We start from the raw sequence: 26,664 nt of genomic DNA on the forward strand, positions 1-26,664 counted from the left end.
ACTGGGGCTATGGCAAGAAAAGATTTAAGGTAAAAATTTCAAATACAAGTAACACCTTATCAAATTTAACTATTAAAAAAACCTGTTAATATAATGCACTGAAAGTAATCAAAAATCAAACAGCCTGGGGGCCAGCCCCAGGGGTGAGTTCAGCACACTCTGCTTCAGTGGCCTGGGTTCAGCTCCCGGGCACAGACCTACACCACTTAGCAGCCACGCTGTGGCGACAGCCCAAATACAAAGTAGAGGAAGATGGGCACAGATGTTAGCTCACAGTGAATCTTCCTCAGCAAAAAAAAAAAAAAAAAAAAAAATCAAACAGCCTTAATGAATTCACCTTAATGTAACTTCATTTCCCAAATATTGCCAAAGTAAAATTTTCTTGTGCCACCCCTCTCCAAAACAATTCCCAATACATAACCCCACAGGATGAGATTTTCAAATCTTCTACACCAGTGGATTTTTACTGTTCTGCTGAGACAGAGTTTTAGGTTCCCTGACCCCGTATAAAAGAAGAACAACCTGGCCTTTGTCCATTTTATATAATCAGCTTCAGCATAAGATTTCATTTGAAAAGAGTCTGCTGTCAAAAAAAAAAAAAAATTGAAAACCACTTTTCTAGCAAAAATATTATTGTTAAAATAAATACTTGATTTGTCAAACTGTAAATATTATTCAATGCCACCATCTACAAAAACATTTTAAAAAATCAAAGGTCTCACCTCTTCCCATTTGCTGTAAAAGGATTTGTCCGGTTTGGTTTAATTCATCCAGCCTGGGGCTTCTTTCCGTCTGTTCTTTTTCTAATCCCTGGAAATAAAATCCAAATATAAGAACGCTGCAAACTTTCTTCTCAGTATAACGCTGATGTTATTTTCAGTTTCATATTTAATGTCTTTAGAAGTTGCAAAGTTCACCTAAGAGAATACTACTAGACAAAGCTGTGCAACTCCAGCTACGCTCCAGAGCTCCAGAGATGCTCAAATTGTAAAAGGTAAATTCAAACAAACAAAATGAAATTTTGGTTCCCTTTATAAGAAAAAAAATTACACCTTATTATGATGAGTTCCTATCAAGAGGAAATAGTTTAAATTAGTGTTTTAGATCCAAATATCTATTCACACGTATCGCCTCAGTGTACGCCACACCGTCAAAATAACAGAGTCAAATGAACCTAATGTGCTATGACAGAGATCATGGAACAAAAATTAATTAACGAGAAAAAGAAAGAAATATTTTGAGCCTCAGTATTATTTGTGGGTGTGATATCAAGTTTAGGGTCTAATGCAAACTTCAACCACAAGCATAATTCATGCATAATTTTTAAATAATGACAACATGCTTTAGTACCCAACCTAAAGGAGTGGCTCTTAATTTAAATTTATGTCTTATGATTTGATATTCTCAATGTCCCTATATCTCAGGGGCAGGGAAGACAAAAATCTTTCCAGAACTCTTAAGAAAGGGCTGAGCAAAATCTTAGACACACACCACATGCATACACAGTCAGTATTTGAAATTTCTCCATTCCTCAATCTCCAATTGATAATTATCTATTAACTAACTACTCAAACAGTGTCCATAATAGCACAATCAAAACTTCCAGGCAACCCATATTATTTCAACCAGACAACCCAGAGAAGAATGCCACTCCTAACTTCTATACATGTAAGCACTATCAAATAAGTTTAGCTATTCTGATCCACACAAACTTTTATGTGACTAAGTAAAACCACCATTTTTATAGTCAAAGATCAAGAAATAACAAGAGATTCTAAGAAACACCATTTATTTTTGTTAACCTAAGTACCACTGCAAAAAGTCCCCAACAAACTGGAGGAAAATTATTAGCTGCTTTATATACACTGATATTTTGCTACTTTTTATGGTGATGGCAGACTGCACTAGGGTTTCTCCACTCAGATATTGTGTCAGCTGGAACAAGGTTTTCCTTCCCTAAAACAAAATTGAGCTGATCTGTCCCCAATTTGCAAGAAAAATTAGAGATTAAAGCAATGGTTACATTTTCTTTATTTTACATTTTTTCCAACCCGTTAGCATCTATTACTATTTGTCTAAAACAACAAAATAAATGAACTTATAAATATTTTTAAAAAACAAGCAAATGCCAATCGTGCCTTACATAAACGTACACAATTGTTGTTTTCATCCCCTCAAATATTATAGTAACAATTTCTTGGAGTAAAATTGTTCCTAGATCATAGGATGGGATTTAATTTATCAATATTTTGTGGGACTGGTTCCATAAAGATCACTCTAACTGCCAAATTCTCTGCCACTTGAGTGCCTTTGACAATCGGGTCGTTAAATGATCACGAACATCATCTGAGGGTCTCTGAGAACCGTAAGCAGCATATGAACGATGGAACACAGCCCTCATGTCTGCCTCTCCCAATTCCCTGTGCAGATGGCCCTGATAATGGTGCTTCTAGGATAAAACCTTCTACATTCCCTCTGCCACAAGCATCATTCCTTCCTTCCACACGCCAAGACGTGACCTGAATGCTGAAAATATGGAGTTCCATGGAAAAGCATCCTCACGTTCTAAGCACTCACAGGCAGGAATATAAACAAATAATGACATAAATGCAATTGAGGCTTTCACAGAGGTATGGTCACGGCAATAGGGAAGTCAAAGAGGAAGCACTTAACCATTCCTACTGAGGCTAGAGGAGGTGTACTGGGGCAGAGGGCTTTCAACCACACGGCACAAGGCTCAGTAAAGGGCCATTCTGAGCATGGAAAACTGCACACGGTAAAGGGAGGGAAGAGAGAAAAGAGCAGGGGATCAGGAGGGCTGGAGCTCAGGGCCCACGTCGGGGAAGGAGAAGGGACGAGGCTGTGCTCAGAGTGGGGGGAGTGCTGTCTGGAAGGCCCTGGTCTGCGGGGCAGGACAGAGTTTACATTTTATCCCCACAGCAATGGGAAACCATTTAGTTCACTGCAGGCATGTGGGGGCTGCTTGATTAGATTTATATTTTAGAATGATCACCAGTCACAGAAGCCAAGGGCTGTGAGAATTTAAGAAGGGAAGGGCCAATAGTGGCAACTGCTTCAGAGAAAGCAGAGCTGATGAGACCAGGAGGCATCCCTTGGGTGTGGAAGCCAACAGTCAATGGTGACCTCTAACTAAGAGTAGTTACAGTGGAATGATAAGGCAGAGCTCAGTCTCAACTCCTCACCCAAACACTCAGAGTCGGCCAGGTCTGACCGCAAACCACCTCTCCAGCCTTAACTCCCTGCTGTTTTCACGCACACACCTAGCACTAAACAAAACAAAATATTTGCTCCAACCATCACAGCACACTTGCCCAGCTCTGTGCCTCTGCCCAGGGCACCCCTTCCTGGTGTGCCCTTTCCACCCGCCCCAAGCACCCTCCTTCAAGCTCCAGCTCAGCGCCACATTGCCCTCTGGACTTCGCCAGCGGAGAGAGACAACTGCAGCCCTAGCCCCTGCTCGATTCCCATGGCAGCAACACTTTCTGACTGACATCATTAATATTTACATACATCTTGTTTTTTAAATGTTCTCCAAACTCTTTACAGACAAACTCCATTGCTGATGGAGATGGCCATAGAGACGTGATCAAACAGTTCATGAAAGGATGTACGGAGACTTAAGGAACACCAACGACATAAATCACGCAATCTCCTGGCACAGTTTTCAGCAACACACACCCAGGTACAAAGCAGCAGAGCTAATAAGCTCCCATACATTTTAATAGTATTTCTTTCTAAAAACTGTGTTTCTTCTCTAAAGAGAATATATTGAAGAAATTTTGAGATTTGAAATGGTCCGTTGTATTCGGAAAGGAAAACACCTTTGGCATACACAAATTCATAAATTATTAGGTACCAGATTAAGATCCAATCAAGCTAAAAAACAATAATAACTGGATCACCTTAGCAAGTGTCCCTTTCTGCACATCTCGATGGTTAAGGAAGGAGGGAAAAAAACTCTCCTCCACACAGAGATCTTGAATCCATTCAAAGCTTACAATAATGTTCTAAAAGCTACCTTACGGCCACATTTATTTTACAGGAAGCTGCTGGATCCTATCACATCTTTATGCCAACAGCAAATCTATCCTGATGAAATATTTTATTCACTAGAATATTTTTGTTTTATGTTTTACCTTCAACTTCTTTTTCATTTCTGAAGTCTCTTGCATCTTCTTATACTCTTTTATCTCTGTGGCCTGAATGGCAGTCTTTGATTTCAGAATCCAGTTCAACAGCTCTGCACTCACAGCATCAAACCTGATTTAAGATTCAGATGTTACCACTCGTCATTCATTTTCTTCTATTGTTTCACATGTCTCAAGAAAGAGAGCAGCCAAAACACCCATCAGCCATGTGATTATAAACACTTCTCAAAAGAAAAAAAGGCAACCCAGAAATACAGTAACCACACAAAATAATATTATACATTTACAATTAAAAGTAGGAAAAGAGGAATAATATTGTAATGTTATTAAATAATTTTTAAAAATTTTAAACTTTACAATAAATCACTTGTATTTTTATAAACTTTTGTAGACAATGAAAAACAGATTGGTTTAGATATTAACAGAAAGAACGAGTACAAACATTCCTAAAATGAATGCCTTCTTTAATTCAATATTTAATTATTGAGCATACTATATGCCAGGCACTAGACCGGGCTCTTGATATGACGTTAAACCAGACACAATCCCAGCCCTCATGAGCTTTCAGTCTCATAAGGGTAAAAGAAAATAACAGGCAATCACAAAAGAGTTGGCCGAATCCAATCAGGCCGCGATGGCTTCCTGGAGCAGAACAGCAGCGTTACATCCAGGAGTTTTCTTTGCAAAGAGAGAAGAAAGAAAGGGTGGACCACACTTTCCACACTCCAAGTAGTTAGATGTGGCTGGAAGAGTGAGTACCTCGCTGGGAGGGACAATTGACAATGAGGCAGAGAGCCACAGCGAGCAGTTACTGGAAGGCCCTGCAGGAGAGATTAAGGAGACTGGGTTTAACCAAAAGGTAACTGAGAGCCAGTGACATGGTTATACCTATCCTTTTGTGTCCACTGAGGAGAAAGTATAAAGAGAGGCAAGACCAGAGAACAGGCTGCTGTAGGAAGGGGAGCCAGAACTAAGACACTGATGGTGGGAGGCAAGAAAAGCGGACAGACTTGAGAGGCATTGAGGTCAGTCAAAGCCACAGTGAGCAAAAGCAAGAGAAGAAACGTTCATTGATGGCTGGCCCAATACCAGCTCTTTCCTTAGTGTTTCATGTCCTCACAACAACCCTAGGAAGCATATACTATTACTACCCCTTGTAATGATGAAGGAGTTGAGTTCATGAACTCTTAAATAACTGTCCTGGGCCACAAAGCTAATCAATGGTAGAGCTGGGATTCAAACGAGACCATCTGTCCTGTTGACCAGTTCTCTACCCATAGGGCTTCTCAAAACAACTGCTGGGTATTTTTAGGTACTTTAAGGTAAATAGAGGTTGTTGTTGCTGATTCTTTTTGGGAAAACTTCGCTTAAATTCTTTACAGTGAATTAGGAATATTAAGTATTTTTCATCAAGGTAAACTGTCCCTGTAACTTGGAAGGAATCTTCTGACACACGAGGTAAACAAACAGTGGTACACTCTCCTCCTAGCATCTTAACAGCCGATGTCTACGTCATCTTTCAGAGAAGAGGCGCGCCATCCAAAGGTCACACTGAAAATGACCCTGGAGACACTCCATTTCTGCCCTTGGTGTGAGTAAGAGGGCTGCGAACGGCTCGCAGCAGCCGAGATCTCGCAGCACGTTAACAGATACCTAGATTACAGGCAATGACGGTCCTTCCATACCGTGAGCTGGTGAAAACCGCCACCAGCAGCACCGAGAGAAGAAAAGGGGAAATGAAGCACCCCTTCTGAAGCATGCGTTATAAACTGTGCTCAGCAATTACTGAAGGCTCTCACCTGCGCGGACAGCCCATTTTCAGACAAGCTAATAGTGCTTTCTACAGCACACTGAAGATAAAGAGTCTGGAAACCATGTCCCACTAGGAATATTAAGGATACTCTAGACTTTAGGACAACACAAATGGGCATATGAAACCTAACCCCAAACACAGAAGAGGTTCCATATTAAGAGGGGAGATGGAACTCTATATCACCCCAGAAAGCAGGACTAGCACACCTGGGTAGACGTTGGCTGGGCATAAGACTAACTTCTCTAACAATGAGATTTCACTGCCTTCTGTAATAAAGAACTGCACTTACTCAAGCCTCTATTTGCCCAGGAATTAATTGAAGGAATTTCTGCATCAATCAAACTGTGGACTAGCAGACTATGGTACTCACAGCTGGTTGCCTACCCAACAGACACCCCCACACACACCCTACACTTCTTTCTTGCTGTCCAGTTCCCCAGAGAACAAAAAAGCCAGTCAGTTTCAACGTCCCATGCACCCAGGGCGTGGACAAGGACTGCATCCTGGCAAGTGAGACCATGTCAGTCAGCTGTTGCCTTCCAGAAAAGGTCTTTCTTCCTGTTCAAAAAAAATGACAAATAAGAAAACCTGCCCTTCTGCCTATAAATCAGGTTACACAAGGATGTCATGCCCAGCGCCACAGCAGCCTCTTGGGACCATGAGAAGACAAGCCTGAGAGTGGAAGTCGACACGCTGAGGAAGGCAGAGACGAGGTAGCAGGATGCTGACCCACACCATCCCATCAAAAGTGCGCTATCTCCGGACTTCTTGTAATGTGAGATAACCAATGACCTCACTGTTTCAGTCACTTTGGGTACAGTATCCTGTTTCTTGCAGCAGAATGCACCCTATACAACAGGATCATGTTTAAGATTTTATAGTTATACACCCTAGTCTTTTATATCCTTCCCTGCTTCCAAATGCACAAAGTCAGCACTGGAGAGACACATGCCAGATACACCTGGCAGAAAATGATCACTCAGGCAGTGAAAGATCTATGGCAATATTAACATCAGAAGCATCTTCCTCCTGTGCTGTCTTGGCTCCAAAGCAATGGTTCCACAGCCACTGCTTGTACCTCAGAGGTACACTGGTCCTGCAAGGAGATGCTGTTAGGAGGCAGAAACACAGCCTTATTATCAAAATGAAAATCATCTGGTAAAACTGGAATCCTGCTTTGTCTAACAAAAGGTCAATTGGGGAAATCATTTCATTTTTAGTCAGGCAAAAATAACTGCCCATTTACCCAAGCATCAGGATTCTACTGTAAAAGGGAGAGAATACTAGACTATTCAAGGCAGTTTGAGGATGAAGAGCTATAGAACATGCGAGGTGCGCCACCCGGAACACAGCATAGCTTCCCAGGGCATGGGACATTAGTAAATGCTCCATATATATCAGCTGTAATTACTCCGCTTCTCAAGATCCCCAGTTTCTTTTCAATCAATAAGACGAAAAGATATTTTATGCCAGAGGCAGATCTCTTTAAGCCAAACACAAAGAATCTGTTACTGAATCTAACCAAGGAATTAACAAAGGAAGGAAAAAAACATGAAAAAAGAATGAGGGAGAGAAAGGAAGAAAAAAGGAGACGAAAAAGGAATTACTTCCCTGTATTAAGTATTTTTGAATGGCAAGAAGGGGAAGGAGAGTCACAAAGCGTCAGGAGATCTATCCAAAGCGAGACGGCCATAGGTGTGGTGGTCGAAGAAAATAAATGAGAGATCATGGACAATCACATCCCCCCAAGGTAAATGACGGAAGTGCAGAAAGAAGGATTCCGTCACACAGTTCCCCAAACTGAACACAGGACAAGTAAAACCATCCGAGACAGTTTAGATGCTTAGCCATCGTGAACTGGAATATTCGGAAGACTCAGGGGGAGTGAACGGTTCAGCAGCTGAACTTGCATAGCAATCATTACGTCTACGCCTGCATATGATCAGTGATTAGTACAAGATAAGTACTGAGTAGGAAACACGTTCCGTGCTCGCCGCTCTCACTTTTTCTTCGCTTCGATGTCCATGGGGATCTGTCTCTTCTTGGGAGGAGGAGGGGGAGGCAGCTCTTGCTTAGATCTTTTGGTCGTGACTTGTTCTCTTACACGGACAGTCTCCAAAAGATCCTTCTGAGGGATCTGGGACATCCCCAACTTTGCTACAGCCTGAGTCACCTGAAATAAAAATCAGCCACGGTTTTAATGTTTTCTAACAGCTTTATTCAGATATAATTCACATGTCCTAAAATTCTCCCTTTGAAAATGTACAGTTCAATGGTTACCAGTGTATTCACAAAGTTGTGCGACATCCCCATTTTCTAATTCCAGAATAGTGGCATCATCTCAAAAAGAAACCCTGTACCCATTAACAGTCGCTCCCCATCCTCCCCCGACCAGCCCCAACCAGCTCCGACCAGAAACTAGTCTACTTACTGCCTCTATGGATTTGCCTATTTGGGATATTTCACATAGACAGAATTATAATGCATATAATCTTGAGACTGGCTTCTTTTACCTAGCATAATGTTTTCAAGGTTCATCCACGTTGTAGCATGTATCAGTATTTCACGTTTTTAATTGTCAAACAATATTCCATTGTATGAATATACCACATTTTATCCATCTATCTAGTGATGAGACATTTGGGTTTTTTCACTTTTGTGCTATTACGAATAATACTGCTACAAACATCCATATACAAACCAGTTTTATTTCTGATCAATTCACTAGAATATTTCTTAAATTAATAAGATGATTTAAGATTTAAAGATCATTTGATGGATTCATATCTAAGTGCTATCAGTTAGTAAGGAATAAATTACTGGATATTAATAAGTTTTTTGAAGATCTTTTAAAATTTACTTTAGAAAACTAGAGATTTTCACATGTGAATTTTTCAATTTTATAGTAAACCAGGTAAAAGGGACAACTTTTTAGCTTACCTAACTAAAACTAACCTGAACATTTAATTTCTACTTAATGGCACAACATATTATCCAAAGCAAAAGGTACCTGGTTGGAGGAATCTTCTAGTCTCTGAACCAAACAATCCCATCTCTGAGTCAGTTCCTCCGAGTCATTGTTGATTTTCTTAGATGCCTTGGGATTATCAAGTAATTGACCCACATCCTGGCCAATCTCACTCAGCTGATCCAATGCCTGACGTTTCATTTCCATGTCTTCCTTCAGAATCTAGGATTTCAGATATTTATTAGATGACTCCCTCTTAGGACTCTATATTCCTGCTCCCAGTCAGGAATGTGAACATGTGTATTTATAGTAAAATTTACTTGCCATGCAGTTCACTAATGCTAAAACACAAGCCTCCTGGCTCTAGAGCATTACATGGCAGCATTCCAGTGTTAGATAATGAGTCATAATCTGTATTCACTAAATTACATTAACCATTGATATAAAACACTGAAGTATCATAGGCTTACAAGGCAGATGCTGACAATGACATCACTTACAGCCAGGCGTCGAATACTGACACTCAGTTCCTTTTGGTCTTTGAAGTTGCTCGTCTGGACTTTATTTAAGGCTTCTTCTTTTTCGGTTAGCCAAGCTTTCAACAAGCACTACAAATAACAACAAAAGTTAGAAATATATTTGGGGAATCATTTGGCAATTCAACCCAATCAAGTTCCCAAATCACTAACTTCTATGTTCTTAGAGACTTCACCCTTACCGAGGGTAAGAAGGACTTCAAACACAAGGCATGAATGATCCAGAAAGACATCTTTCTTGAAGATATCATCCTTCTCAGATTTGCAACAGATCAACCTGACATTAGCCCCAGACCTGGGTAACCAGACTGATTTCCCAGGGAGGTAAACGGATCTAAAAGGCTAAACCCAGCTATCCAAGTCTCTGAAAGAATCACCTTATAACCTCTCTAGAGGCAGAAGGAAGCTCAGAAACTGTCTTGCCCCAGCCCTTCACTTTAGGGAGCAAAGAGAGAGAATCCAATATATGTCCAAGATCACTTGGCTAGTTAACGGCAGAGCCAGATCAAAGACCCACAGCCCAAAGCCAGTGGTTTTTCCATGGCATCATGCAGAAAAACCACACTCATGTTCCAGGTTCAACAGGAGTGATTAGAGGAGGAAGACTGAGGATAGTCAGTGCACGTTTTTTAAGCAGAAGATATTTAGTAATGTGGAGAGAGAAACTCGGAGGGGTGGAAAACAATATGGCTGCACTGGGATAATTCTTCCCCAAATGTACTGTCTACTGCAGAAACCTCTTTTTATAGAGTTGGGGGTGGAGGGAATCTTGCTTCTGTGCTTGCAATGGAATCAATTCTTTCTCTAATTATTTTATTTACCAGTTTATTTGACAACTATTCCTTACCTCTATATTCCATCAAAAAAAAAAAAAAGATGAAGAGCAAGAAAATAAAAAACAAATATGGATCCTGTCCCCAGTGTAGTAAAGGCGATAAAATACACACACAAATAACCATGGCACAAGAAAAAAAGTGCAGATACCACAAAAAAAAATGCAATAGCTATTTTGTACTTAGAATATATATAAATGTATATCTTTATGTAATATAAAATATTATATATATTATGGTATCTGCACTTTCTTATGCCATAGTCATTTATATGGATCTATTTTAAATGTCAGGGCAATTCCAAAGAACAAGAAATTACTTCCAGTTTCAGGATAGTGGGAGAGAGGGAGGGAGTTTACAGATGACTTCATGGCTGTTGACGGATGAGAACTTAAAAATGAAGAGATGGGTAAAAAGACATTCCACAGCAGATGCCACACCCTAAACAAACACAGAGGCTGGAAAACAAATGAAATACATTCCTTCTTTCAAGAACATCATCAGAACAACAACAAAACCCATGAGGAATCTACAACATGCCACGCACTCGGAACAGAGCAGAGAGAAAACCCAGCACTCCTCACACGGCGTCGACAGCCTAGGAATGGGCTACAAGCTGCAATTTCAGGTTTGAGCTCTGGGCACATGGAAGGACAGAGGGAAAAGTAAGGTCGGAAAGGTAGGTTGGAGTCCTTTATGGAATATCCCTCGTGCCTCTTAAAATGGACATACGCTGCATTAGTTTGGAACTAATTCTCAAAGCCCATTACTAACTATCTTAAAGCCTCTGCAACTGAGTGAACAAAAGTCCCTTGAAAGATGATTAAAAACATCCAGTTTATCTGGTCTCATTCCACACAAGCTAATTATCTACATATAAAGTACCAACACTGACTCCAATTCTACATTTTAACAAGATTCCCCCTTCCTTCCACATCATTAGCAGAAAGCCATTCTCAAAGGTCAGTTTTAAATCTACAATAGTACAAAAGGCCAAAATACTAGTCACTCCCTATTTTTAAAATGTTTTTTGATTACCAAATTTCAAATTATTTTACTTAGTAGGAGAGTTACTCAATGGTTTTCTCTAGCAATCACTGTCTTCTGCTGTCATTAGTGGAGTAAAATCTTAACTATTCTATGTGCCTCTTCGGCCTGAATACAAGAGTCCAAGCAAATGTGCATATCTGTAAAGTGAGATGTAAATATTTCAGAAATCAGAACCCAGTCCATTGTGTGATTCCTAAAAAGGGAATTCTGACCAAAGATTGGAGGCGGGAGGTGGGGATTAACAATTAATATTGGGACCAATTTTGCAACCTACTTTTTAAGATCTTCTCTCTGCCATCCTACTTAGTAAACCACAAAATATCATGCACTTGGGTTTTTATCCCCTGAAAAGAATACAGTTGCTTTTTGTGGATGGAAATGAAACCCATTTAAAAGAATCAAAGCAGACACTGAGATGTGGGAACGGAGCATCTGCTTATTTTCTAAACCACAACTGTTTGGCATTTGGGAAGAGAAGTTTAGCTTATTTCTATTCTGTTTTGATGGTGACTTCTCTGGAAGGATGGAAGGCGGACAAAGGGCCACCACTCTGATCGAAAATTTAAGGTGGCAGCTTTGCACCAAAGGTTCATTTGCTATGGTAATCCTTAGTAGAAAAACGATGGCATTAACCAAGTATTAAATCAGTGGTGTCACTAAATAATATCTTCTTGCTAATTTCAGTAGTTATTCCGGTTAAAAATCAAGGAAAATTCTTCCGATTTAAAGTTCACAAAATATTAAGTGAATTCATTTATTCATTATTTTCTGAGCACAAACCACATGCTAGGCACTGTGCTGAGACATGTGCAAACACATTACCCAACACAAATGCAATAAAAATTATGTCAAACAAATCGTGAAAGTAGCATTATCTAAATACTAATATTCTAAATCATGAACACGCAGCAAATTAAGTGTTTTACAATAAAGCCATATAATATCATCTCTGTGAATAAGCTGCATGATCGGTTATAAGAGGGATAGCAATCTGATTTTTAAAATAATAAAGATTATTTGTATATTTCTCTTTCAGAGAAAAGTAAACAACTGTATTCCAATGCCATAATTAAAGATGGGTTGCTTCGCACCATCTGTTTTGCTCATTATGGAAAATAGTTTCCTACCTGTTCTTCCAATAATTCCTGCCACAATATATTGAGTTCTTGTAACCTATTCCAGCGTTCTTCGGTCCAACGGCACACTGCTGTCCAACGTTCACCCAGTTTCTAGTAAAGGAAGAAACCATCCTTTGTCAACAAAGCCTTAAGAGAGAGTTATCACAATCGTTAAAGAAATCCATGACATCCATTGTTCTTTATTACAGAGTAGCAATTTATGAAAAATATCCTTATAAAAGTTGCTTTAAAATAATATAGACAAATCCTATAAATTTATAGATGAGAAAAACTAATTTCCATAGAATTTAACTACTAATTATTTCACATTACATAGTTAGAAAATGGCACAACTAAAACTCTATCGTGTAATTTTGATTCCAAATTCCTGCTCTTTCCGTTTCACTGTGGTTTTTATATGAGAACTTGATATTTTTACATATATCTTCAAAGTAGAGAAAACATATCTAATTTTTGTACTTCAAATTTTTAAGTCTATAGTTATTTTAAAAATTCAGTGCATCAATTATTTCTTAACCACCTTTTATATGCCAAGAAAATTTTCATCTGTAGTACCAAACTTAGGAAAAAAATTTCAACTTTATAAAAACTATGTTTTGAATGAGAGAATTTCTATAAAATTTTAAAAAATGCTTCATCGATTTGTTCTGTTTACACTGCATGATCTATGGACAATTTCACAAAAAGTAGCAATAGAATCTTACAAGTATTAGCAATACTAAACAAATAAATTTGATTAATTTTTTAAAAGTCATTCTTAATGACTTTCCCAACAAATTATTTTATTACCATTTTATAAATAACGATTAACAAATGTTAAATTTTATTTCTACATTACTTACATGTGATCAAGAATTATTTAATTCATATTATCCTATTTTTATATGTAATGCCAGAGGAAGCTTTGTATGGTGCAAAGAGTAGAGAACTCAGAGCCAGAAGACAGGTCTCCCATCTCTGCCTGAAATCCTACTGTCTATTCACATCTCCAAGGCATCACTTAACCTCTCTGAATTTCAGTTTCTTCACCGTGAAATAAGCAAGATATGAACACCTACCTCTCAGGTTACTAAGTAACTAAGTACTACTGCACCAAAGTCTCAGGACCACTGGTTGACTTTAAATGTGACAAAAGAAAAAGAATTTCATGTGATAAAATTATAGGCTGAAAGTTACTGAAAACCATAAACTGGCGCTAGCATATCAAGTAACATAAGTATTGGTCAAATGAAATACCACTGATCTCTTTCTAAAGACCTATAAACATACACTATAGCCTTCGTGCAAAAAGAAGCAATTTGTTGGGGTTCCCAAAACTGTTGTTGAAATTCACACATTGATCCGCCAAAGAAACAGGGATATTACACCCAACACAGCTGCAATTCTCACTTTAATAGGCACATAGATTTTTTAAAAAGCAGAACCACTGGGTCCTACTCCCGGGGATTCAGGTCTGCGTGGAGCCGAGAAATCTACATTTTAACAAATTCCTCAAGTGATTCTGAGCAAGAAGTCTGCAGACTCTTTATAGCGATCAGTTCCTGTGTTTCCCAATCTTGTTAATATTATGCACAAGGAAGCTGGGGACCACAAGCACCCCCTCCCACTCACCCCAAGGGCTGAAGTCAAGGAATGACAGACACCTAGGTACTCCTATAAACCCAAATGCTGCGGAACCCCAGCGGGAAGTCCAACCTAAACTGGGTTATTCTACTCTCTGAATAAACAGTGAGACCGGACAGGAAGAACAGGGTCAACATGTAATTGGGTCCCAGACCACAGGTCACTTGGGATTAGCCTACTTGTCAGGGTCCTCACCTGTAACTGATCTTCCAGAACAGCTGTAGCAGTCTCGCCACTGTTTTCATCAACAATTACCACCATGTGAGTTAATGAATTTACCTTCACCTGTTCAGCCTCCAGATCATTTTGCAAACTCTAGAGAAAAAATTGAAGATCAACCATTATTCCTCCTCTTTCACATTTACCTTTTTAAAATTCACTCAGTTGTCAACAGTAATTAAGGACACTTAATGAGGCTTCATGTTTAAATTTCCAATCATTACCCTAAGTGTTTTACTAATGAAACAAGCCCGTCATAGATCTTTACATTTCCTTAAACCAAAGGAGTTTGAAAATGCAATGTCAAAATAGATTGCAAATGGAATGTCATGACTTGGATTCCAAGTTCTGGCATGCACATGCACACACACACACACACAAATGTAGCATAAATAAGGTCAGAGGTCATTTTATCTAGTGCAGCATGTTATAAAGTAAGAAATAAGTAGAATGCTATTTGACAGTCAGAATCTATTCTAACTACCCTGGAAAATAATTAAAGCTATATGGACGCCTTCCATGGGAAGAACATGGCAGGTCATAAGATGTGTATATATAGGTAATTTAAACTGTATGAACACCATTGTCAAATGCCTCCTGAGCTGTGTTTAATATACCCCTAAAGCTTTATTTATTAGTTATCTAGATATTTCACTGAAAAATAAAATCCTTCAAACAATTTAGAGAGGTTATTTTACTCTACTTTTCCTTGACTATGAAAACTTACCTCCTAAATTTGTGACCAAATTGTCCACCAAATTTTGATTCCTCGCCTAGTACCTGATGCTTTCCCAGATCAGAGAAGAAGCAACAGCTTTCCTTAAAGGATTAGCTACAGGCCAATCTGAGGGTTTGCTTCTTTCCAACACACTGAATTAATGCCAACACACTAGGGTTCTTAACCATCTGTAGGTCCAAACAAACCTTTGAGAATCTTATGAACGCTATGCACTTTCATAAGAAAACTACACGTAGCCATAGAAAATTTTCCCTGTGCTTTCATCCCTGGCTCAGAAAAGTCACATCCCCATGAACTCCTATAAGCCACTGAATAAAAGCAAGCATTGAGAAGGGTCCCACCTCTGCACTCATGATAGAAGCCATCAGCCCCTGTGAATGCTAAGTGCTGCTTTTTCATATCTGATAAGGTGTGAAAGAAATATGAGTCAGATTTACTTTGTGATCTTCTAGCAGCTTTTGCAGGGACTGCAGATCATTGTCCGGGGGGCGGGTCTCCATCTTCTGAATGCGTTCTTCTGTGAGCGCCAGCCAGGCGGAGAGCTGCTGCAGCTGCTGCTTCTGCAGCGCCATCAGCACATCGTGCAGCCTGTCCACAGAGGGCCACAGCATTATTCCCACCCCTTCCTCCCTTCGCAAGGCAGACACACGCTCCAGGCACCAAAGAAATGGGGCAAGGGAACACATTCTGGTCTAACCATTTAAAGCAGCATTTGTCTTTAAATATACAAACCAGCAAAAAACTTTTATTTTCTTCCTAATGGAATCAATTACACGCAGTCAAAGAATGCAAATAACAGCACCCTCTGCGCATATCAGAATCATTGTTTCTTCAATCAGGAATTCCTGCTTATTAAATAGGTGGAAATTGCAATGGAATGCAGTTTGCTCTTTAATACACAATACACGAAACAAAATGAACCATGGGGAAAAAACTACTTTAAAAAATGCTAGAAAATAGAATTGAACATAAATGCTACATAGCCCTGTCTTCGTATCAAGTTAATGGTTAGCTGATTTTAATAACGCAAACAGGTAACTATCCCTATGAAGTGTCTTTTCCCTTTCTGCCAATTTCTGTATTCCAACTTTCACCTTCTCATTTGGTTAACATATCAGAGGAAAATGAAGGTCATATAAATTCCAGCAACATTACAAAAAGAAGAGTCGCAATTTCACAAGCCAAGTTCTGTAATTACCTTGGTTTCATAGATACGCAGACTTGTACTCGAGCTAAACTGGGCAATGCAGTCTATGGAATAACGTGTGAACCTCTTTGCTTCCACTCACCGAGACTGCCTGTCCATGCTCTCCACCCTAAGCGCCTCCCATCTGGCATTCAGCAGGGTCATCTGTTCCTGAATCTCAAACTCCTCTTCGTCAGACAGAGTCCCTTGTGTTATCAGCTGGTTCCCTGCCTGCAGGACACTCCCCACACTGCTCTGGTGTGCAGTCAGCTCCATCATAAAAGCCTGGAAAGGTACACCATTACGATTTGTGAGCTGCTCATTGAAAAAGAAGTCAATAAATTATTAACGCCTAAATAGCAATGCTGCAGAAAAAGATGGCCACCTAGAGCGCAAATAAAGTCAACTTTGATCCAATTTTTTAAGCTTTGAATATAGGAAACAAGCAGCTGGCCTAAGTAAAAAAGGGAATTGATCAAAGAGGATAATATTACATCTGATAATACCTGCTATTTTTAAGTAAATGCTGATTATGATACTGATAAGATCCTGAACATGAAATTATGAAAAAATATAATAAACACCTTGCTCATCCAAGAAGAACTGCTTAAGGAATGGAACCATTTCTATTATTTTCAAACTAAAAGAGCAAATAAGTATGTCAGTTAACATGCCAACAAAAGAAACCTACTTAATCAAACATAAATCTCCATATAATCAAATCACTACACTGCAAGATAACATATCCTCTAAAGAGTAGGAAATTTTCACTATATAAAATTATACAGGAACACTAAATATGACATTTGCTTAATCATACAGTAAATAAAAATATCCACTTTCCAGAGAACACTCCAAACCTAAAGATTTGGTTTATCGATTAGCCATTTTGTGTTTTAACTATAACAACACACAAAACGAGCAGTCCTGTGCGTCGATTTTTGTCAGCGGCTCCACAGAACATATGGTCTGAACTCTAATTCCAATGCACGGTTAAGCACCCACGCCAATTTTATAACAAAGCCCTGTTTAAACATCCCAAATCCTGAAACATGCCACGACCTTTCTGTGGAGCAGAATTCAGTAAACAACCATCATCAGGGCAGAGCCCCCGACGAAGGCAAGGCCCCATGGCAAACACATTCTGCTCATCAGCTACAGATTATTTACTTCATGGGTAGCAAACTGGTCTTTGACTTCTTCAACATCATCAGAAATGTCATCCTGCTCCTGGAAAGTGTCCTCGGCCGAAAGCAACCAGGTCAGCACTTCCTCCAGGGCTATCTGATAGCTGTCCAGATCCATGTCCACCTCCGTGACAGTGCTGGGGGTCTCAGCTCGGGGGCCCTCCTGCTCCTCCTCCGGAACGGAGCTCTATAAAAACAAAGCCAAGAAAAATCCACAAGCGTCGTGAAGATGAGAAGGTGTTCAACAAAGATGCAGCGTATGGAGAACCCTGGAGTGGGCACTGCCGTGTCTCAGGCATTCATCCAATCCTCAGGAGCCGGCTAAGCAATGCCGCCAACTAGTCAGACAGCATTTATTATTAGTGTGCTAGGATGGCAAAGAGTACCAAAGTGGCATGCACTCATGGAGATTCCAACGGAGCTGGAGAGAGAGAAATAACCCACGTGAATCACTTCTGAACAAAAATAAAATGGCTATTAGCAAAGTTATAAATTCCGCTTCCAATACAAGTTCACCAAGGGCTAAAATAGGAAAGTTTCAGAGTATCTGGAACATGCTGGGCCTTGAAGGATGGATATAATTAAAAGAAAAAGAGTTGGAGATTAGAACTTTGCTTTGATCCCTAGTCAAACTGCTTTTACCGAATTGCTTTCAGCACTGGATTTTAGACACTGAAAGACAGCCGCACACATAGGCTGTGGTGCTGACGGGAACTGTGAGACAGACACCCTCTAGGTTACTTGCTGGCCTTTCTTCTGAAGAGTCTATGGAATAAATTTATCTCAAGCTCCTTCTAAACAAGGGGGTGTTTTTTTAATATACTTTATAATCTTATAAGCAAATCAACTGTCTCTCTCATTCGTTCCCTTTCAGAGAAAAACTTCTTTAAAATTTGCCTGCAGCCTGTCTCCACTTTATTCTCTCTCACCCACAATTTTTATGTATTTCAAACATACAAAAATGCATAAAGAACAAAATAAGAAATGCTCATGCATCTAACAGCTACAGTTTCTTAACATTCCCTTTCACTCTGATTTGGCACTGGTCCCCACTACTCCACTGAAAAGGCTTTTGCCAACATCACCAACAACCTTCTCACTGACAAATCCACTTTTCTAGCAGCATCTTTAGGGTGACCCTGTAATTAACCAACTAGAACATTTTTGATGATAACGGTGCTAGGACAGCACACGTAAACCAGAAGTGTTCCAAGCAAACCCAGGGATCTGCTCGCTGTCTGTTCTTACACAGGCTCTCAGGAGCCTCCCACACGGCTGACCACTCCCTGCCCTCCTCAAGCTCTCTTCTTCCCCTTCAGTTCCCCGCATTGGTTTTCCTCCTGGTTCAACAGCATTTGCCAACCTGTAAGTAATGACTCTCATCAAAATTAAGCCCTGGGCCCTTTTTTCTTCCCTTGTATACTTTGCCTGAGTGGTCTCATCCATTCGCATTGGATTTAAAGAACCATCTATATCCTGCAGACATTTCTGTCCCAAACTCCAAACTCTTACGTCCATCTACCTTAACATGCCCACTTCAATATCTCACAGGCATATCAAACCAAGTTGATATTTAAATCCCTCATTTTTTTTCCAAACCTGTTCTTCCTCAGGCTTCCCCATCTCGGTAAATGGCTCCTCCACACACTTAATTCCTTCAGCTAAAAACCACGCAGCCAGCCTCAGTATCTCTCTTATCATCTCTCACATTTAATATGTAAACAATTCCTACCTTCAAAATGTATCTCAAATACATCCAGAACTTTCCATCTCCACAACCATCAACATCTGTCCTCAGGATGACAACAGCCTGCTAACGGGTGTCTTTACCGCCCCATTTCTACCCACTCCCACCTCCACAATCCATTTCTCACACAGCAGCCAGAATGATCTTTGGAAAATATAATCACATCATATGACCCCCCCCACTTAAAATCTTTCACTGCCCTCTCAATGCTCTTACGATACAATTTAAAATTCATAACATAGTTTACAAAAATACTGTGACAGCAAGAAACAGAGTGTGTGTGTGTGCGCGTGTGTGCGTGTAGGGTTGGATTTCGATAGGTTAATCAGGAGAGACCTCTCTCAAAACGTTCCATTGAAACTGAGGAAAGATGGGAAGCTTGCCAGGCAAAGAGTGGGTGCAGGAGCATTTCATACAGAGGAACCCACACGTAAAAGAATCCTGGGGAAGGAGAAGAAAAAGCCCACCACGACTGTGGGGAGTGGCCTAGGATGAACGGTGGAGGGGGGCTGGGTCTCGTAAACGGCAAGAGAAGATGAGACTGTTAACCAGCACGAAAGCCAGACAGAAAGGCGACACACCCCAAAGACACTTTGGTGGAAGAACCAGACCTGGAAAGCTGTATGCATGAGTTTGAAAAATGAGTCAATGAGCACACAGATGACACACTGGGCCACACACAGAGAAGGGAAAACGAGTTAAGTTCCGGACCTAAAATCCTGAAACTGTGGAGCCAAAATAACACTGGAGATCATTTAGTACCAACCTCTAGACTCTGATGAGGATATCTGAGAACTAGGAAAGTCAGTGACCCGGCCAAGGATCACTTAGACGGGCACTAGAATCTATAAGGCGGAAGATGGAACACATTATCTAAACGCAAATGTTCAGAAGGTATTCATTAAAACACAAGAGGAGACTTTCAACTGAGAGCTTAATTTAAAGAGAAATGCAGGAATTATCTGCTGACCACCTAATGCCCTACAGAACATGTTTGTAAGAAGACAGCGCAAGACAGGAAGCCTGGCTATGAGGGTTCATTGGAAAGCAGTGGAGGGCAAGCTCTGTCAAAGAGGAGACGACTAAAACTTGATCACATTTTATTTCTTCAATTAACTTAATTCACCCTCTAAGTAGTACTAATGAAGGCATGCAAATGAAGAGGTTCATGTTAAAACACTTGCTCTTAATCAAATGGTAAGTGGGCTGTGCAATTCTTATCATGCCATCCCCACCCCTAACAGAAGCGATGATTTGGTTTTATCTATACATCATGAAAGGCAAATGAATCTCCTTCCTGTTTAAGACAGAATGGCCTTAACCATAAGGAGTAAAATATCCCATCTGTCTAACAAAAGGAATCCAATCCAATAAAGAAACGATTACAAAACCAGAAGGCAAACTCAGAAGATTATCTGAGCCACTTAAAAGGGCACATCATTAATGCTGGACAATAACTACATTACTAGAGACAAATGCTTCTCAGCATTTTTTCAGTCAATTATAAAAAATTAGGGCTTTTCCTCAGTATCACTTGATTTTCAAAACTATTAAAAACAGCCCTAGGCTCACGATCTGGCCCCATCCTCGCCCTCTTTTCCTCAATAAGTTTTTTTTTTCTTTTTTTATAAATCATGCTATTTCTTGAAATGAAGAAAATAAAAGGATTGGGACCTACTATCCAAAGAAAATCTGAAATAATAAATAAGTTCTGTGAAAGAAAAGAAGGTGCTATGCCAATTCAAGACCATTATCATTATATGAGAATGAACTAACATTTTTTAAAAAGGAACTCGCTGAATGAGAATGAATGATAATGCCAAAACAAACTGAGAAGAAAAAAATCATAATAATGATAGGTGCTGCTTACTGAATGCTTATTAATATCATTTTAGACACTTTGAATTCATTATCTTTATGAAGTGCATGGTTTTGTCCAAATTTTGCAGATAAAACTGTGGTTGAAAGGCTAAGTAACCCAAACAAGTAATAACAGGGATGAAATTTAAGCTTCAAAGCCCAAGCTTGCCGCCTCTCTAAAATGTATTTCTTATCTTCTTGAAATCCATGTTTATCTCTTAGCTACTTGGCTGCTAAAATGTTGGACCAAATGACTTTTTAAAGTCTCACCCAATTGTTAAGATTCTCTCATTTTATGAATAAGAGAACTGGTTAGACTAAAACAGAAGAAAATGTGATTGACTCCAGGCAGGATAATTCAGGAAGAAAAATTCATGACTTTATTTATATCTCCTGGAAAAAACTCATTTATATCCTGATGAATAAAACCATTGTAAGCCGTTAAACGAAAAACTCACCAAGTAGCATATTGACAATTAGTCCTCCTAAATGAAAGGGAAAGGAAAGCTTATATTCTGACAGCACTTGTGAGATTATAATGGTAAAAATCCTCTTTTCAGTGGCAAAAAGGAAAAGAAAGAAAATTCGTACTGCGAACAAAACTTGGCTGACGTGGGAAAAACCATCTCCAACACACAACAACAGTGAAAAAAGATGGGCACCAGATGATGGAAAACCGTGGGTTCTTAAGCATATCCTGCAGCAGCATGGTTACAGCCCTAGACACTGACTCCAGCCTTACCGAGTGAAATAACATACTTTCCTTCTCAATAAAATCAGCCGCACTGTGGTTTTCCAGCACATGTATGTGATATGCATGCTAACTGATAACCTGAACTTCTTATGCCTATTATAAGCTGAGAAACCAAGATGTTCTCGGTCAAGAAAAAGAAAATACTCTAAAGGTGTTTTTATCTAGTACCTACCTAAGATAAAACAAACATGGCAAGTCAAACATTTTAATAAAAACTTACCGGTACCTGTATACTAATTTCTCCTTCTTCACATTCTTTCTTATATTTCCTTGGGAGTGTCTCTACTTCACGGATGGCATCTATAGTAACTTGCTGAGGTAGCACCTCAAACAAAGATGTTAAATACATAATTATAGATTTCTTGTCAGGAAGCTGAACAGCAACATCTGAAAGTGGACGAAAATAAGAACCAGCTTAAATTAGATGTCCAAAATATGTGAATTGTTCAATATTAGATATAAAATGACTATCCTTAGTACCCATAAACAATACTAGTATATAATCTTTGCAACACCATAGCTTAGTCGATTTCTATTTCATATAACAATACACGAGATAAAGGGAAAGACAATTACTTATTTTTGTTCGGCATGCCATTTCTTAAAAATCTTCCCTAAAAGCTCCCCCAAAATGCTCAAAGATAAACTACCATTTAAGGTAATAACACATACTTCATTCATATCACGAAAGTAAGTCTAAATTCAACCCTGCAATATCTGTAACTGAAGTTTTCACCTCATATGAAAGAAGCTCATATAAAAATACATTTTAATGAAGTAAACCAAATACTAAATTGCTTATCTAATAATTATATTTTCCTAAAACTTTAAATCTTACTCTGGTATCTATTAACTATTCTCCAATGATGTAATTAAATTTCTATCAGAAGGATCCCACAAATTGTTTACTACAAAAGTATTAATAACTTGTCTGGAATAAAATGTCTTGCACTCTACTTCAAGAGGAAAAATACTCCTCAATTCTCATAGTTCTTTCTATAAAGAAAAAAAAAACACTGCTTTTCAAGAGTTCAAAATTGCGATGCAAAATCAAAGTTGAAATTAAATACTGAACAATACCTTCAGGATCTAACAGCTTTTCAATTCCCAAATAAGTTTGAGCCTTGCTGAAGGCATGTTCAAGTCTCTCAACTGGGGACATTTTGACGACTCTATCCCAGCTGAAGAGATCAGGTCTGAAATCACCATGCAAACAAAATGAGGAAATACGTGGAAACAAAGCAGTCGTTGCCATAATCTAATACATTTTAGTCTTATATTTTTTATTTGTGCATTTAAATTAAACAGTTTATCTTTTATATCCCAAAGGCTTGTCAAATACATAATATTTTAAAATAATTTTCAACTACGAAAACAACAGGTAAAACATTCTAAGGTTCTCATATTAGTTAAATATGCCTATTAAAATTTGCACAGCAATACTAAAAGACTACAAAAGGTATATAATATTTCCCAAGTAGTAAAAGAAAAAAAAGGGAGGAGAAACCTACCAATACAAGACAAGAAAGAAGAAGATATAGAAAAGGTAAGAGAAACGAAAAGCTCAAAAATAAGTAGGAAAAATGAACCTAAATATATCAATCATCACAACAAATGTTAATGGACAAAATTCTCCAATTAAAAGACCAGGATCAGCAGAACGAAAATCCAGCTCTAATCTGTTCAGAAGAGGCTCATAAAACAATGAGAAAATTTGAGAGAATTTCCCTTCAATCACCCCCCTCCATACTACTTGTTTAGCATTTCATTTCTATCTTGACTTCTTTTTAATCTCACAAATTAGAAAATAAGTTGCTTTGATTTACCCAGAAGTTATCATTTTCTTGGGCTCTATCTGTTCTTGCATCTTAGACCTCCCTGCCTTCTGAGATTTGCCTTCCTCACTTCCCTCCTCCTCAGTTCGCTCTCTGACTTCACCTCCTCTTACTCCTCCTTCTCACATCACTGCACCCACTGGCTCCTCACACGTCAGACACCTCCTGCCCTCTTGACTGACGTATTTCACTTCAGCATATTTACCATTTCCATATGCTATACAATTTACATTTTAATTTTTTTATTGTCTGCCTCCCTCTATTTGAATATGAACTCCAAGAGGACTGAAATTTTTGCCTGTTTTGTTCTCTGCCATATACCCTGTGCCTAACACACAGAAGGCACTCCACACATACTTGTTGAATCATGTTAGTAAGAAATAGAAAAAGTTTTGGCTACAATTCAAGTTTTCTGATAAAATCTCTTAACCAACCAGAAACAGACGGCAACTCCCTTAAACTGATAAAGGAGAAGTGTTCTGGAGAAGGTTGGGTGTGCAGGCTTTTTAAATAGATAAAAAGTATATCAAAAAAAGCTCCAGCAAACATCAGTCTTATGGTAAAACATTAAAACCACTCCCTTCATTATCAATAATAAAACATTCTGCTCATTATCACCAAGTCAAATCAATACTGCATTGAAAGACAATGCACAAATGAAGGTGACAGAGAAGAGAAGAATATAATTCATGGACATTCTACCAAAAAAAGTCTAAAGAAACAATTTAAACTTTGTAAAAATTTGACAAGTTTCCAGACATACGATGTGGAAAAGTCTGCCCTCTGTATTCAAGAGTTCTGTATCCCTGGGTTCCACTTCCCCAGATTCAACCAACTGTGGATGGAGAAACCTACGATGGGTGTGTCTGTACTAAACACATACAGACTCTTTTCTTGTCAATATTTCCTAAACAATACAGTATAACAACTATTTACATAGCATGGACATTGCATTAGGGACTATAAGTAATCTAGAGATGATTTAAAGTATACAAGAGAAAGCGCATAGGTTACATGCAAATACTACACCATTTTATACCATATAAGGGACTGAAGCAGCCACAGAGTTTGGTATCAGGAGACGCCCTGCGGATACCAAGGGACGACTGCATCAGCAAAGAACACAGAGGAAATGAAAGCTGAGACAGTAAATAATTTCAAGAGCAATAAAACATATAATAAATTTTGCCTTTCACATTTCAATCCTTGATGGATTTGAAATTTATTTTGGGTATGGTGAAGTAAGGCTCCAATGAGCTCACTGACATATGGTTCACCAGCTGTCTGATACCTTCCATTAATCTGCAACACCGGCTCAGGTGTCTATCAGGTTTTCCTGTACAATGGAGCTATTTCTGAACTCTTTATTCTGTTAGAAGAATGACTATTTCATATAGTTCAATCTATGTCAAAGAAAGTCCGATATTGGCAATTTTAAATGGTTCAGCCTATTACGATGTTGGTGCATTTATTTATAGTACCACACACTCTTAACTAATACAGCTTCATAATTAGTTTGGTTTCTGTTTGGGCAGTACTTGAGCTTGGTTCACCTTCTTCAGGAGTGTCCTGGCTCTTCTTGGGCTTTTGGTCTTTTATATAATTAGAATCTGTTTAAAAGTTTCATGGAAAATATCAATAGTTTCTATTTTTAATTGGGACTGCACTGAATTTATCAAGTTTTCCTTTCGGTATGAGAATGAAAACTAACACAACTCTTTGTATATATTACTGATTAGTGCTGAATGAGCGGGACTGAACTATGTGAATTACTTTACATTTTTTAACTTATAAATATGCATGGATACTGCACTGTGGCATTGAAGTCCTACGGAAAAAAAGACTTGATGGGCAGTTTAGTTCCATGATACTTCTTTTCTTAATGTTTTGGTGGAGCATGTGCAGAGAGGAGAGCAGTGGTAGTGTGGAAGGGGCTTTAGAGAGGAATAGAAAGGGACAGAGGAGATACAAATTTGGAAAGCCCACAGCTAAGCAGAGTCAAGGCTCACTTATGTCGGTGGAGCACGGCATTGAAGGCGAGTCCATCTGTCCAGCTGGTGGTGAAGTTGAGGACATTGACCTGGCTGTAGGGCCGGGTGGACTGGCGCACCCAGCTGAGCAGGATCTTCTCGCTGTTTGTCTGCTGTAGGTCTGACATGATATCCTTCATGACATCTTTCACCTGTTTAAGAGAAACCATGCCTGCCTATAACTTCAGTTCCTGGAATCAAGTCCTTGAATAAGAAGTAAACTTTTTAATTAACCATTATGGAGCAGGGGATGGTATTCAAAATTTTCCTTTAAATACAAGAAAGATCAATGCATTTTTAACAATGATTATTTTGGGCTACCAAGATTTAGAAGTGACTTTTACCTTACCTTTATACATTATGGTGTTTTCTACATCTTAAGCGATACCTATATTAGTTTTTGTTATAATGAACATTACTTTCATAGTTACAAAAAAGTAATATGTTAATACTATAAATCTACAAAGACCTTTTAATACAAAGAAAACTCAATATTTATTTTCTACAAAAATAAGGAAGAAAGGAAGAACTTCTGACTGACTACAAAATCAAAGAATGAAGAACCTTTCCTGATGGCAATAACAATTATAGTCTACAACTAACATTTTATATTATTATTCTAAAGTAGTACATATGTTTTAAGCAAGTGCTCAAAGAATGATGTGGACATATCAGAAGGACACACAGGCCGATTTAAGGGGGATCACGTGGGCCAAATCTATGACAATTTGAGCATCAAAATAAATAATGATAGTAAAAGATTATAACCTATTAAATAAGTAAAACTCCATGAGTGTACACTGACCTATACATGAATGAATGAATAGATAAAGACAGATAGACAAACAAGAGCAAGGGGAAAACTCTTCCTTACAAGTAGAAAGCCAACCAATAAAATGTAGAAGAAACAATGAAATTTAGAAAATCACTATTTGCCAAGAATTATAGTAATAACTGATCAGACAAGAGTTATAAA

At 38.7% G+C, this 26,664-nt stretch overlaps 1 protein-coding gene across 33 annotated transcripts in view; it reads right to left on the bottom strand.

Annotated features, from left to right (window-relative positions):
• The window catches only part of UTRN (utrophin), a 478,290-nt gene that overhangs the window by 327,595 nt on the left and 124,031 nt on the right, over positions 1-26,664 (bottom strand). For 22 of the 33 annotated variants that reach the window (XR_011434362.1, XR_011434361.1, XM_070256221.1 and 19 more), the window contains 13 exons: positions 25,668-25,840; positions 22,904-23,019; positions 22,044-22,210; positions 17,446-17,649; positions 16,379-16,560; positions 15,527-15,677; positions 14,327-14,446; positions 12,497-12,598; positions 9,451-9,558; positions 8,993-9,172; positions 7,986-8,155; positions 4,158-4,281; positions 723-810 (listed from right to left, as the gene is read on the bottom strand). Coding sequence is in view for 31 of the 33 variants with exons in the window: in XM_070256221.1 (XP_070112322.1) it covers positions 723-810; positions 4,158-4,281; positions 7,986-8,155; positions 8,993-9,172; positions 9,451-9,558; positions 12,497-12,598; positions 14,327-14,446; positions 15,527-15,677; positions 16,379-16,560; positions 17,446-17,649; positions 22,044-22,210; positions 22,904-23,019; positions 25,668-25,840 (1,885 nt within the window). In the remaining 2 variants the exon portion in view is untranslated. The remainder of the gene's footprint in view (positions 1-722; positions 811-4,157; positions 4,282-7,985; positions 8,156-8,992; positions 9,173-9,450; positions 9,559-12,496; positions 12,599-14,326; positions 14,447-15,526; positions 15,678-16,378; positions 16,561-17,445; positions 17,650-22,043; positions 22,211-22,903; positions 23,020-25,667; positions 25,841-26,664) is intronic. The other 11 variants (XM_070256224.1, XM_070256222.1, XM_005608207.4 and 8 more) reach the window with 1 other exon arrangement.

Source organism: Equus caballus, chromosome 31, assembly GCF_041296265.1.
Source record: "Equus caballus isolate H_3958 breed thoroughbred chromosome 31, TB-T2T, whole genome shotgun sequence".
NCBI classification, from domain to species: domain Eukaryota; kingdom Metazoa; phylum Chordata; class Mammalia; order Perissodactyla; family Equidae; genus Equus; species Equus caballus.